This window comes from Bos indicus x Bos taurus, chromosome 18 (genome assembly GCF_003369695.1).
Source record: "Bos indicus x Bos taurus breed Angus x Brahman F1 hybrid chromosome 18, Bos_hybrid_MaternalHap_v2.0, whole genome shotgun sequence".
NCBI lineage: Eukaryota > Metazoa > Chordata > Mammalia > Artiodactyla > Bovidae > Bos > Bos indicus x Bos taurus.
The window spans coordinates 1,806,546-1,821,671 of NC_040093.1; the positions used below are offsets into that span (position 1 = coordinate 1,806,546).

The 15,126-nt window shown below is 41.1% G+C and overlaps 1 protein-coding gene across 1 annotated transcript; it reads left to right on the forward strand.

Annotated features, from left to right (window-relative positions):
* Window positions 1-524: 524 nt before the first annotated feature.
* On the forward strand, window positions 525-14,489 carry ZIM2 (zinc finger imprinted 2). The gene is made up of 6 exons (XM_027514016.1): window positions 525-962; window positions 2,732-2,835; window positions 3,438-3,485; window positions 6,559-6,685; window positions 6,887-6,979; window positions 8,399-14,489. Exons 1-6 carry the CDS (start codon window positions 581-583, stop codon window positions 9,343-9,345), a joined length of 1,701 nt encoding a protein of 566 aa, XP_027369817.1. The 5' UTR covers window positions 525-580; the 3' UTR covers window positions 9,346-14,489.
* The last annotated feature ends 637 nt before the right edge of the window (window positions 14,490-15,126 follow it).

The window sequence follows — 15,126 nt, forward strand, 5'->3', positions numbered from 1 at the left end:
TCTAGCTAAAGAATTAAAATGTGTAAAGAAAATATATTTCAATATTTAACTGATTGCTGCCTTTTTCTTACAGATTTGTATGATTTTTTTATATGTTTTGCATAGGAATCCAGTCCTTTGTAGGATGAATGTAACGATCTTTCCTCATTTTGTATTAACTCATTTTTAAAATGATATTCTTACGTGGTTCATCAGTTAGTTCAGTTCATTGTGGTTTGGAGTTCAAATCTGTTCTCTTCAGTGCCATTTCTGAGATTTTTCTAGCCCGTGTCTGTGGATCTTCTAGACCTGATATTGTGACTGAGGCAACAACCTGTCTGTAGATGTACAAATCTGTGAATATTCATTTAGGCATTTGTGTGAAACGAGGTAACTTCCTTTGATTCACATAACCTCTACTGTCCAGTTAAACTGTGCAAACCATTTGTGAGTCTCGCTGTGTAATTTCTGCAGATCCTAAGGTTTCTGACTCTTTTCTTCATCTTCCACATCTTCCAGCCCACCATCTTCCACAACAGTGTGCTTTGAAGCAGCCTGCCTTTTAGAGTATCTCCATCCTTTGAAGGGTCAAGCTGTAAAAATGCTCCACATGAAAGAGGTTTTGGATGACATCTTGAGGAATCCCCAGCTCATTCATCTACATGATCAAGAAGAAAATCCAGAAACCACCCCCATAAGAAACCCAGAGGTTCTGAGAGTTTCTCATCAGAACTTTAGGTATTTTCAATCCCTGTCGGTGACAGGGCCTCACCAAGCTGTGAGCCAAATCCAGGAGCTCTGCTGGCGGTGGCTGCAGCCAGAGATCCACACCAAGGAGCAGATTATGGAGCAGCTGGTGCTGGAGCAGTTTCTGAACATCTTGCCAGAGAAAGTTCAGATATGGGTGAGGTCAAAACAGCCCAAGAGCAGCAAGGAAGCAGGAGACCTGGTGGCAGACTTGATCCAAGTATGTGAGGAGGAAGGTGAGAGGAGGGACTTGCTGAACATTTGCTGTATGCCTGGCATGTAAGAGGGAGCTAAATAAAAACTTGTTAAATGAATGAATGAATGAATTTTATAATCTCCAGTCTAATCTGCCTAATCTTACGTGAAATGAAAGAAACTTGAAGTTTGGTTTTTGCTTTTAATGCTATTTTCTGAGAGTATGCCTTCTCTCTGCTTTGTTCCCTGCCCTTCCACATTTCATTTTGAGCCTAAACTTTAGTGTCAACACAAAACAATACACAGTGGAAAAAAAAAAAAAAAGAGGGCATGCAATGTGGGAGATATGAGGCCTGAAATTTAAATTCTGTCAAAATTTGACTGGTCTCTTAGAAACTCAGAGTTACTAGACTGGAACTAAGGGCATTTCAATGATGATAGAAGAAAGCCATTCACTCCTAATAGCCCTTTGAATGAGATTGATACTAAAAACAAAGCTGAATGAAATTGATACTAAAAACAAAGCAATGTTTATATATATATATATATATATATATATATATATATATAGACAAGGAGAGAAAGGCAAGGGAAAAAGACTGGGATGTGGACCATTGGGATGGGTTGATTACATTGAAAAATATAAACAAGTAAATTTGAAATAAACATGAGGGTCTTGTATGGCTGAATGCTGATGTATCAAGGATTATGATTAGTCCAATTGTGTGCACCTGCATTCATTAAAAGAATTGTGAAGATGGTAATAGTAAACATATTGGACACTTAAAATGTACTGCATTCTAAATATTTTATAATAGTGCTTTACTTCTCTTAATAGTTCTTGAGATAGGTATTACCCTCCTTCCTCAAATGAGAAGACAGGCACAGGGACGTTGAATAACTTACCTGTGAAAGTGTTAGTCGTTCAGTTGTGTCTGACTTTTTGACCCCATAGCCTGCCAGGCTCCTCGCCAATGGAATTCTCCATGCAAAAAGACTGGAGTGGGTTGTCATTTCTTTTTCCAAGGGATTACGTCTGAGCCACCAGGGAAGCCCAACTTGCCTGTGGTCCACAATTATTAATAGTAATTGGCAGTCAGGATTCAGACCTGTGGCTGCCTCCAGTCTGTCCTCTTATTAATCATGGCTGTTATACTGCCTCCAGTGGACATAGGGCATATTGTCCCACAGAATTTTTAAACTTGGTCAAAGGCACCGCCTTTGATGGAGCTGGAATTCAAGGGAAGGGAAAGAGCTTGCTAGGGTATGAGAAAGAAACTATAGAATAGTGAAAGATACTCTTGGAAAGAGACCACAAGCAAGAAAGGACTTCAGGTTTCGTAAGGGAAGTGGTGGTCGTCTTCTAGATCCCTGAGTGAAAAAGATGTAATAAGAGTTGTTGTGTTGTTGTTTTTTTTTTTTTTAATGCCTGTTTTGTGCTTCACATATGTAATGTTTAATCCTTACAGGAGCCCATAGAATTAGAGATATTATCATAATTTTCATGTTACAATTGAGAAACTGAGGTTCCCTGGTGACTAAATGGATGGTGAAGCTAGGACCGTTGATACGAATAAAGAGGGAACTTCTGTTTTATTTGGAAGGCGCTGAAAATCAATGGAAGCATTTAGGGGTGGGAGATAACCAAACCTCTTCTCTGGAATTGCCACACTGAGCTGAGAAATGTTTTTTCGGTCTTGTCATAGGAAGTGCTGCTTCCGCCCATGGCAGGTGAGGGATTGGCAGGCTACTCTCTCTGTGGGTGCTGCCAGACTGGACTCAATGCTATGGTCATTCCTTTCCCTTCTAGGTTTCTCTCTTCAGAACTTTGTTCTTGCCGAAAAGAGAAATACCAATGAACACCAAAAGGAGGACACAGAGATGTCTGACAGTAAACCATTTGTTACATCTCAGGTGAGTCAGGTTTTCTTCTGACTTAGTTCTCCAGTATGAGGAGCTCCCCCTTCTGATTTCCAGACCTCCCCTATCTAATTAAACTTCCTCATTTCCTTAAAGTCTTTATATAAACTTTACCTAACTGAGCCTTTCCCTGGTTTCTGTATCAGAATTTTCTTCTGACTCTTTGTATTTGCTTTCCTGCTTTATCTCACACTTACTGCCACCCCTACATACCATATCTTTAATGTTTTCTCTCTTTTCTTATCTCAGGAATAAATTTTTCATTGTTTATTATTCCATTTTATCTCCACTTTTGACTTAATCAAAGCAACCCTCGTGTGATTTGTACTATTATTATGCTCCTTTTTATATATGAAATAACTGTTGTGAATTTTTTAAAATTTGCTCCTTAATGTTCTTGTTAAATCATGTTTTGAAACCTAGAAGAAGCTGACATGTTGTGCTTCCTTTAGAAAAAAATTGATGTGTGGGGGAAGGCGTTTGACAATTAGGAAAACAAAGTGTTTAAATATGCTCCTTGAGGGAGAGATAAGGGGAAAAGGATTGAGAAACGTTCTAGATGATCTGTTCCTGAGAATAGCCCTCTGTCCCTACAGTGTTCATGTCAAGGATCCCAAGTGAAGATGCCCACAGAGACTGCTGAGGTAATATAAAAGAGCTTGTAAGTGGGTGGATTATGACAAACTGGGAGGCACCTGCCCCATCAAAGGGGCAGCTGTGACTCAGCTTCAGCTAATGGTGCCATGTGAGAATGTGAACCCAGATCTCTAGATCTTCTGATTTTTTAAAAAGAAGTAAAAATATCCAAATAATATGAATTACACCAATATTTTGGTGTTGGCAAATTTTGAAGAAAGAATAAAAAACACATGTGAGCCAAATAAACCCCTCTATAGAAGCTGGGCAGTCAGTACATGCTCTCTAGTTCATTGATCTGCATAATGTTTCCATGAAAACACAAAATATGTATATTAGTGAAATGGGTATCATAGTCTTATGTAGTCTTCCAATACCTGCTTTTTACATTCACCCTTCTGTTACCAAGAATGTTGCATGTAATTGTAATTAGTTTGTTATTACTGGATGATTATTATTATTCTGTGGTGTGATTATATGTGTGTTAGTCACTCAGTGATGATGGCATCTGGTCCCATCACTTCATGGCAAATAGATGGGGAAACAGTGGAAACAGTGGCTGACTTTATTTTTTTGGGCTCCAAAATCACTGCAGATGGTGACTACAGCCATGAAATTAAAAGACGCTTACTCCTTAGAAGAAAAGCCAAATAAATAAATTTTAAAAAAAAGAAAGAAATAGGGTTTTCACCAGCCCACCCTGTTTACCCGTTGTTCAACTGACTGCAAAAACAACCCTCACTATTGTTCCTTCTCTAAGAAAAATCTGGCCAAATCACCATCTGCTGGGTTTGGGTAAACTCCAGGAGCTGGTGATGGACAGGGAGGCCTGGCGTGCTGTGGTTCACGGGGTCGCAAAGAGTCAGACATGACTGAGTGTCTGAACTGAACGCTCAGTTGTGTCTGACTCTTTGCAACTGCAGGGACTGTAGCCTGCCAGTCTCCTCTGTCCATGGAATTCTCCAGGCAAGAATACTAGAGTGGGTTGCCATTCCTTTCTCCAGGGGATCTTCTCGGCTCAGGAATTGAACCCGGGTCTCCTGTGTTACAGGCAGATTCTTTACCATCTGAGCCACTGGGGAGCCCCAAAATCATAATACATTTATCTCTTCTACCGTAAATGAATGTTTGGGTCTGTCTTAGATTTTGGAGGTTATAAGGCAGTACACACGAGCAGATGTACCTAGGAATAGGTATATTTCTGGACCCAAAGTGGTTTACCAATTTATATTTCCCTGGTGGCTCAGACATAAAGCATCTGCCTGCAATGTGGGAGAACTGGGTTCAATCCCTGAATCGAGAAGATCCCCTGGAGAACGAAATGGCAACCCTCTCCGGTACTTTTGTCTGGAAAATTCCATGGATGGAGGAGCCTGGTAGGCTACAGTCCACAGGATCACAAAGAGTCACACACAACTGAGCAGCTTCACTTTTAGCATCTTTTAAGAGGTCTCAAAAGTCCACATTCTAAGATTTTCCTTGGTGGCTCAGTCAGTAAAGAATCTGCCTGCAATGCAGGAGTTGGAGGTTTAATCCTTGGTCAGAAAGATTCCCTGGAAAAGAAATGGGAACCCGCTCTCTAGTATTCTTGCCTTGGAAATCCCATGGACAAAAGAGCTTGCCTACAGTGGATGGGTCTCAAAGAGTCAGACATGACTGAGCAACTACACCACCACCACCAAGAGTCCACATTCTAGACAGTATTTGGTATTGTCGGACTTCTTAATTTTTGTCAGTTGAATGGGTATAAAGTCATACTTTGTCATTTTGAAATGCATTTTCTTGTTATAATAAGATTGGCTATCTCTTCATATTTATGAGCTGTTTGTGTTTTATGGATGAGTCACTGAGGCTTAACCTATCCACACTCACAGAACTTAAACCCAGAACTTAAACTCAATTGTCTCTTAGACAATTGTCTCTTAAACTTAGAGCCAGAACTTTAACCCAGTTGTCTCTTTTTCCTGAAATTGAGGTATACTGCTCAGCTTTTATTTGCATTTTCTCTCTTTATAAAGGAACTTAAAAGGATCTTTCTCCTCCAACACAAATCTCTAAAAATTAGCAGCAGGAGCTCTCTCAGAAATGCTCCTACTTCTCTCAGACTTCAAGACCAAAGAAAGATATACTTCTTTTTTCTCTTTCTTTTTTTATGTTTTAAATTATGAAAGTATGATAACACATTTACAGGAGTCTTGGAGAGTCCAGAACAAAGTTACATATAGTTCCACTATGTGGTGGTTGGTGGTTTAGTCGCTAAGTCGTGTCCAATTCTTGTGACCGCATGGACACATGGCCTGCCAGGGTACTCTGTCCATGGGATTCTCCAGGCAAGAATACTGGAGTAGGTTGCCATTTCCTTCTCCAGGGGTCTTCCTGACCCAGGAATCAAACCCAAGTCGCCTGCATTGCAGGCAGATTCTTTACCAACTGAGCTATGAGGGAAGTTCCACTATAAATTACAATTATTTTTAAGTAGATAAATTAAGATTTTTAGTTGGACTTTCAATATCAAACTCAAAATTAATAGAATGAATAAAAGTAGGAGGATATAGTAGATCTGAAGAGCACTGTGAACCAGTTCAACAGAATTCAGATTTATGTAGTTTTCACACAACAAGAGAATTCAAATTCTATTCAAGTTCCCATAGACTATAAACTAGGAGACACTAGAACATATCCAGGGACATAAAACAAAGTGCAAAAATTTCATGGTCTGAAGGTATTGAAATCATATACAGTCTGTTCTCTTATCACTGTGGAATTATGTTAGAAATTAATACCAAAAGATATTGGAAAAAGTGTGACATTTCCCAAGGGAGATCTTTGACTTAGCCATTGAAAGTCTCTATAAAGTTAGAAGACTGAAAAAAAAACAGAGGATGATTGCAGAGAAGAAAGCATTTTAATGAGAAAGACTTAAACGAAAGATACACTTCTAAGTCCCTGAAACCTTTGGATTAGAGTCTTTCTGCTTGTCTGAATGTCTGCTTCATGGTCAGTCCCCTCTTATCAGGCACTTTTCCCCTCTTTGGGATAATTCCGGATTTCAATCATTTAGGAGTATGTCTGGCATTTCAGGAGTTGGTGACTTTCGAGGATGTGGCTGTGCACTTCAGTCCAGAGGAATTACCCTATCTCAGTGCTTCTCAGAGGAACCTCTACCGGGACGTGATGCTGGAAAATTACAGGAACCTGGTCTCCCTCGGTAAGCTGTGATGACCAGAATTGTTTCCAGACATTGGCATATGTCCCTAGTGGCCAAAATCTTTGGAAACAGGCTTTATTGTTCTTGTGTGTAAATTTGCACTTTCCCTATTATCTCAGAGTCTTTAGAAACCAGGCTGGGAGTGGAGTTCCTGGGGGTACAGGACAGAACCCCCAAGTTATAAGTCTCCTTCTTCAACAGGGTACCAGTTCCCTAAACCTGACATTATCTCACAGCTGGAAGAGGAGGAGTCACATGCTAGGGAGGAAGACGGGAGTACAGTGACATGTCAAGGTGAGCAGTGAGACCGGAATCTTGGGGAGACAACCCTGCTCAGTGAGCAGGGGCTGGGAGCTGGTCCTCAAAGCCCACTCAGCTTAGAGAGAAGGCTGGTAGGTGCTTTTATGTGAGGGGCACATGTGGCCTCACCGCATCATTCTCACTCAGTACTTCTTTTATCTCCTCTCCGCAGCTCATCTCTTCTCTCCTGCTCAGTTCCAGGGAGGCCAGTTTCCCTATCCTCTAGTGTTCAAGCCCCCACATTCATTTGTGCCTTTCCCCTGACAGCTAGAAATCAGAGGTCTTTCGTCTCTCACTGAGACAAGCAAAAACCTTGGTGTGATACCACTGCTCTTTCCAGCCCCACTCAGGGAGTTGACTTTATAAAGCACAAACTTTGGATCAGGTTCTTAACCACTCTCAAAAGAAAATCCAGACTTCTAGCAAAACATTTAAGTCCGTCCCAGTCTGGCCTAAAAGTCACATCCAGCTTCATCTCTCATAGATACTCCTAACAGAACCCTGTATTACTGCTCCCCAGGACTCAACTTTTCATAGTTCAGTGTCTGCTCAGAATAAGCTTGCCACCCACTTAACTGCTTGCTGAGCCCTAATGCCTTCCCCTCCCTGATCTTTTTCTGTTCCCAAAAGAAATTAATTCCCCAAACTCTCCTTTTGTACATTTATAGCCTGATTAGAGTCTTTATACAGACTTAGGAACATCCATTTGGATAACACTTTGCTCAAAATCGACGTTTAATAAATGTTAAGTTGAATGGGTAAAACGAGAGATTGAGAGCCAAGAAAAGAGTTGGAATTCTCTTGCTTTATTCTGAGTGAGAGATTGTTGACCGGTGTACTCCACTGTTTCTTCAGTAGTCCTACAGAATTATGATAATAGGGGTTCTTTAAAAAAAAAAAGAAAAAAGTGTTCCCTAACAAGATTAATTAGAGAAATGCTACCTCTTATATCTCCCCTTTTGAGATCTGAGACGCTGGTTAAGGGATCTGAAGAGTCCTACAGGAGTGAAAGCTGACTTGCATCATACAGTATTGCCCAGATTGACCTGACAATAGAATCCCTTTATGGCCACAGTTATATTAGTTCCTCCAAAGAGTAGTGGTGTACCAAGCATGGTCTGGAAGTTTCAGCCAAGCCCCAGTCCCACCTCTTCTCTGGTTTCCTTCTCATTCTCCTGTCGGTGACTCTGGCATCTTCGTCAGTGTTCAGTCCTCCTAGGTGGTCTCTTCTGCCTCACCCTCACCTGTCCTTACTTACTCTCTTCTCCATCCTTCTCCCACTCTCTCCTTAGGTTCCCAGAAAACTCAAACCTCTGTACTCTTCTGTAATTTTTGGTCTTTTTCTTCTGTTTCTACTATAATGATGTTTCTCTCTGAGTAAAAATAGTAGAGGGCCTTTTACATTTCTTTTAGATTGGGAGGAGCAATCAGAAACCAAAGATCTAACTCCAGAGCAAAGCCTGCCTGTAGAAAAATCATCTTCGGGGGCAGGAATAGAGGATTTGGAGGCAGGTGATTCCTGGTATACCCACACAGGAGAGTCTTCTGATGATCCCCTGGAGTCGCAACAGGTCAAGCCAGCGGAAGTTTTGAGTCCTACAGAAATGAGTGACCCGAAGACCCTTAATCAGGAAGGAAGCCACGAGGGTGATCAACTAGAGAAAAGCTTGGAACTTAAACCATCGGAGAGTCTTCCTGGAAAGGATCCCCAGGAGCGCACTACTCCTGAAGTCTGCACCAGGTCCCAGCTGGCCCACAACTTATTTTTCCTCCAAGAGAACAAACACTACAGATGTGAATTTTTCGACAGAAATTTTAGTACCCGACCAGGCCGGGAGAAACACCAGCAGATCCATACGGGGAAGAAGCCGTTTGTATGTAAACAGTGTGGGGAAGCCTTCTACCTCATGCTACACCTCACCAGACATCAGAAGACTCACTCAGATGGGAAGTCCTTGACCCAGCGTGCAGATGTCTACGGCCGCGTGAGAATTCAGAGTCAGGACTACCACGAGTGTTTCCAATGCGGCAAGGCTTTTATCCAGGCTGTGCATCTTTTCCAGCATCTCAAAGCCCACGAAGTAGCAGTGGCCCTGCCGCTTGAGTTGCCCCGAAACAAGATGTATTTGATTCGATATAAGCGACAGCACGACTACATTGGAGAAAGAGCCTATCAGTGTTGCGACTGCGGCAGAAGGTTCCGTCAGAGTTCACACCTCATCCAGCACTACAGGATTCACGCTCAGGAGAGGCCTTACCAGTGCCAGCTGTGTGGGAAGTGTTTCAGCCAACCATCCTACCTCACTCAACATTACCAGCTCCATTCCCAAGAGAAGCCCCTTGAGTGCCGTCACTGTTGAAAACCCTGCCGTCAGAACATTTCTCAGCATCTTAGGCTTTCTCCTGGAGAGAGACCCCTCAAGTGCTCTGAATGTAAGAGGGTCTTTCACCAGCCCGCCCACCTTGTTAACAACTTGAAAATGTGTCACGGTGTAGTCAGAACACAGCAAGAGGTTGCAAGGGGATAGGACAATCTTTTTGCAGACGGACAGCACATGTGTCAGTCACTGAGGCAGAAAACCTTACAGAGTACTTTTGTTGCATGGGAAAGAAGCCGATAGATTTTACCCTTCTCTGGTGGTGTCCACAGAATGGAGAACCTCGATTTTGACATCCTGGCAAAAAATTTGTGACTGGCAGGTGGGCTCCAGACAGGAACTCTGTTGCCTGAATTTTTACAGGAGTGCTCACATACAATATCTTTACCACATGGGATGTATCAGCAGAGGGCATCGTAAAAAGGTTTTTGAGGTGTACCTATAGTGATCAATCCACAAAGCTGAAGCAATCGGTAATGTGTTTACATAGTAGTTCATAATTTTGAAAACATTGTCATATGTATTATTTGATCTTTTAAGGAGTGCTGCACTGCACCTAGTTTGACGATACTTATTTCATATTTACAGATGGAGCAAACTTGAAACTCCAGGTTGTCATTTGATTTGACCTGGGTTTTAAGTGATGAGACAAGAACTGAACCCCAGCTTGGTTTGGTTCAATTATTTGGTTTTTGAGAGTCCATGAGATACTTATTTTAAATCTTGATGCTCAACCCAGGTTTGTTTTATTCCTGCCACATCCTCTCTGAGGAAAAGTAACAGCTGTACTGACTGAAGCCACCTTCCTTTTTAGTAATTTCAGTGTTATTTCATGTTAAATCAGATGGGAACACTTGTAGTATTAGGGGATCAAAAAGATTTTTAAAGTGAAGTTCTGATAGCCATTGCTTTTACAATTTAGGATTAGATGAATTTTGGGGACACTGATCAGTGAAGTATATTTTTGCTAAACACTTTCTTATAATTGGTCTTGTAGATCGTAAATCTGCTTCTGATCAAATAGAATTTTTTGTAATTTTATATTTGAGGGTTTGGGGTTTTGTATTTTTGAAAAAGGAAGGAGTATTTGAAAGCTGTTTCTGTTCTTGGACTCTGGCATCGTCAGCACAGCCAGCTTCACATAAAGTCCTATTTCTACGCTGGGCATACTTCACTCAAAAGTATGAGCCACGGATTGCACTAAAAATCCCTCTCATACCATACTGTTCTAATGTCAAGGTTTTGCATCACCGACTTGAATGATGGTCAGACGCAAAGACACGGGAACCAAGTGGACCTGGTGTCTCAGAATCTGACTCCTTGCCTGGCAGGGTGGGTTGTGTCTATCGTTATTCACTGCCTTACTTTTTCTCATCCTGACATTTCTGATCTATGATGTGTGGCTCCAGAGTCATGAAATTAAAAACAAACATGACTCATTAGGACCTGCACCAGCCAAATGAGCACTTGCTCCACATGAGTGCTCACTCACAGCCCCTCTTCCTTGTTTCCCAAGTCCCTGATGAGACAGCCCTCACTGACTGGCCCTGTTTCCTCCCAGGGACCACCCTCCCACCCACTGTATATTTGTTTCTGATCCTGCCACCACTACCTCAAAGGAACATAATGTCAGTGTGGCTTATTGTTGATGTTGTTAATTAACCTATATTTGTTTCTGTTTGTAATTTATAAATATCTCTCAGGAGAAACTTTGAGGAGAGCTTCCAATTTCTCCTGAAACTTTTACCTACTGAATTCTAGCATCTAGCAAGTGGATTTTACCTACAGCCATTTTTACTCTGTCATACTATAATGGTGATTTTTTAATTTTCCTCATCCCTTCTACATTTAGTAGTTAGAATTCTGTGAGGAAAAGTTGCTTCCCTATATTTTTATTCAGTAATTTATTTTATCAGGATGGATTTGTGGCATGGGCTGTAATTCAACACGACCATTACTTATTTTAGAATTGTTCCAGCTCTGGCCACTGGGAGTCCTTTCATGTTGGTTCCTATGCCTTTTCAACCAGACCCCATCCTTTTCTGAACAGTTGTAATTTTTCCTTAATCTCTCCTTTCAACTCCAGGAAAACCCTGTAATTTCTTCATGATAATTTCTACCTCACCACACTACCTTGTGAAATCTTCTTTCCCCGGGATCATAGCTTTACTCACGCCCTTGTCAGTCTGCCATTTCATTTCTTCCTTCACCATTTTTGCTAAATCTCCATACTACTTCAATTATTATTTAATACACTTTCTTTCAATTGTGTCATCTCTGTTTTTTTAAACTTCAGTATATCTACCTAAAAAGGAAAATTTTAGATCAACTCAAAGTGTCTTACCCACACCGTAATCAGATTTTCCTTGTCATTTCTGAGATGTCCTTTTATAGCTGACTTGTTTGAATCTGGATCCAAATGTGCTCCATTGATTGCATTAGGTTGTCTGATTTCAAGTTCCTCTTAATCTAAAGCAATCTCCTCTCACTTTTTCTTAATGCCTTATGTGACCCCAAGAATAATGTAGAAATATATTTCCCCCCTCTCTCCACCCAATTCCTAATATAGCTAACAGTTTTTATATTCTTTATATTAAGGTTTAACTTTTTAAATTTAGAAGCACTCATTTTTTAATTTATTTTTAATTCTGATAAATCCATGACAAAATTAAGTGGAGTCACATTATTGTGCAGTGGATACTCAGGACTTTTTCATCTTGAAAAACTCAAATTCTGTATCCATTAAACAATAACTCCCCATTTCCCCCTCCCTCCAGCCATGGCAACCATCATTCTAGCTCTCTTTTTTTTTTTTAAGCTTTGTGTGATTATGCAAGTAGTATTGGCAGAAACAAGGTCAGTTGTCCTGTGGAATGTCCCCCCTTCTAAATGTGTCCGTTTGCTTGCTGTGGTATCCTGAATTTGTCCCTCTCTCTGTATTTTCTCTCAGTGGAAGTTAACGCTAAACTCTGGAGAATTTAATTTGATTCATCTTCAGCTGCTTTGGCAAGTATACCTCGTAGGTGGTTTTGTGTACTTTATATCATATCCCATCAAGCTTTTTGCCCTTCCCAAAGGTCTAGGCTCTTGAAGTCATTCTCCAAGCCACTGCACCATTCACAGGCAGAAAGGTTTCAGAGTTTTCACCATCTGTGGACTCTTCATGATCCATCTGCATGTTCCTTCTTTATCACCTCTTCTAGACTTTTCTTTATGTGCCTCCCTCCATTACTCCATCCTGATCTTTAGATATTTGGATTAAGAGGTGATGGAGACTCCTTGAGGGGGTCTGCTGTGGGCCATTTGTCGAGGGCCCTGGCCAAGGCTTCTTAAGAGGCCTTAACTCCAGAAAGCCAGGGAACATCAGACTTGACTCTCTTCCGATGCTTCTTTCATACCACAGATGGCAGCGGCGACAGCATGGATAGTTAACTCTGCCGGTCATCCCTGGACTAGTGGGAATTTATGGAATAAGCACAAGCCACTGCCTCCATACTTTACAAGCTGAACTCGAGCTGCCTGTGGTGGCAGGTGCCTCAGCCTGTTCTCTCTCACCTTGCTGCTTTTCTTCCTGCCGTTCTAGTGGGTCCCCAAGACAATGCTATTCTTCCTGGCTTTTCCCAACCAGTTCCTAGTACATCAGGCAGTTTGGGCACTGCTCTTACACTCAGGTTAATATTTTTTAAATTTAGAAACACTCATGTTTTAAGCTTTCTTTGATTATGCAAGTAATACATATCTGTTCAAGACAATTAGAAAATACTATCATCTTTGAGGTTTTGGATTTTTGTTTTTTAATACTTGTATTTTCCTGTCTTAGATATACTTGCTGCTGAAAGAGGTATACACCGTTCAGACATTTTTTCCTGTGTGTAGGTTTATATAGATTTTTAAATAAAATACATACTATTTTAAAAGTTGAAATTTTTCTTCTAATATATCATGAACATCTTCTTACATATATTCCCCAGTTTCATCTTTCAGGACTGCCTGATACTTGATTGCATAGATGTGGCCTAGTTTATTTCACTAGACTTCTAGGGTTGGAAACTGGGGATACTGTTCTTTATCTCTCTTTTTTTTATTCCATCGTGAACCTTTTAAAAATTTGTTTTTATTTAGTTATAATTAACATACTGTATTATATGAGGATGGGGGGATAGACCAGAAAGTTGCAGGGGATTAAGAAGTACAAACTTCGAGCTATAAAAGAAGTCACAGGAATGTAATGTACAAATAGGGAATATAGTCAGTAATATTGTGACAGCTCTGTGGTGGCAGATGGTAAGTGGGCTCATTGTGGCGATTGTTTGGTAATGTATAAGAATACTCACTCCCTGTGTTGTACACCCGACACTCACCTCTTACGTGTGCACTGCTTCCCCTTTACCTCCTGAGTCTTGGAATCTCACAGCAACTGGCTGTGATGTCTTTGCACGTGGTTGTGTTCCCCACGGAGAAGTTCCCAGCAAGGCTTTGGAAGCACTTGAAGGCTTTGGAAGCATTCCTGGCCTTCTCTGCTCAATGTCTAAAAGATTTTTAGATTTTTTTTTCTCTTGGGAGCAACTAAACTACTTAACTCTCCCCTATACTCACTTTCTCCAAGAAGAATTTGCACTCTTAACCCCCCTTAGGGAATAAGAGGCCTGATGTCAGGCCTAGAAAGATCCACAGATGAAGTAGTTTGTTCAGACCCTCATTTAACCAGTTGTGTTAGGTTTACTTTCCTCATTAAATAGTATTAAGCATATTAAATAAAATTTGAGAAGCACAGCAGGCTAATAAACTACCCCGGGGTGCTCTCATCAGAGCACACAGCCAGGACCATGCCTGTGTTCACTGGCTGAGGACCCCTTGGCAGGGCAGGGAGAGCATGGGCTTTGGAACCAGGCAGACCTGAAGCCAGAGCCAGCCCCCTCCTCAGAAGCTGATTAACCTCGCTTTCTTAAGAATTGCGGTGACGGTGCCTCCCGCTGGGGCTCTTGAAAAGCCTGGAGCTCCTCTGTGCAACAGAGCCTAACAGTGCCTGGTACATAGCAGGCACTCAGGGGGTGCTTTTCTCTTAGTGATTGCTGATAAACCACAGCCGTACATCAGACACAGCCACATCTTATCATATTTTAGTATTCACTGTACTTAAAAATTTTTTTTCCTTTGAGTAAATATTTTTCATATAATTACAGATTTAAAGTTCTCTTTTTCTTACTAATTTGTAATGACAATTTAAAAATGACAGTGATGAAAAGGTTCGATTAACAGATCATAGAGCATTGTATTTGTAGTTGCTTGCTTAAGATAGATTTCCAAAAAGTGATATTACCAGATGAGACGTGAAGAGCATTTCTGTGGTTCTCAAAAGATAGCGCAGAATTTGTTTCCCGAGGGGCAGCACTCACAGGGGCAGCACTCACAGCCGCCAGCTAAGGGCAGGGCGGGAGGAGGGTGGGCAGGGATGTGCATAGCTAATCAGTCACACTGGCCCTGAACTTGAAGACTGGCCCACACCTTTCTCAGCATTTGCAAAGAAATGTCTTTGCCACGCCTGGTATAAATAAGGATGTGAACAACTTTGCCAGCACTGGATATTTATTACTTAAACCAACAAAATGTTTGCTTGTCTGATAAGCCAAAAAAGTGATTCTTGCTAATTCATGGATTCCTTCCCGCCTGTGTATGCTTTTAAACTTCTCTCTGTATAATCTCGGCCTTTGGCCCATTTTACTATTGTGTCTTTGTGCCTTTTTTTTTTTTTTTACTGATTTG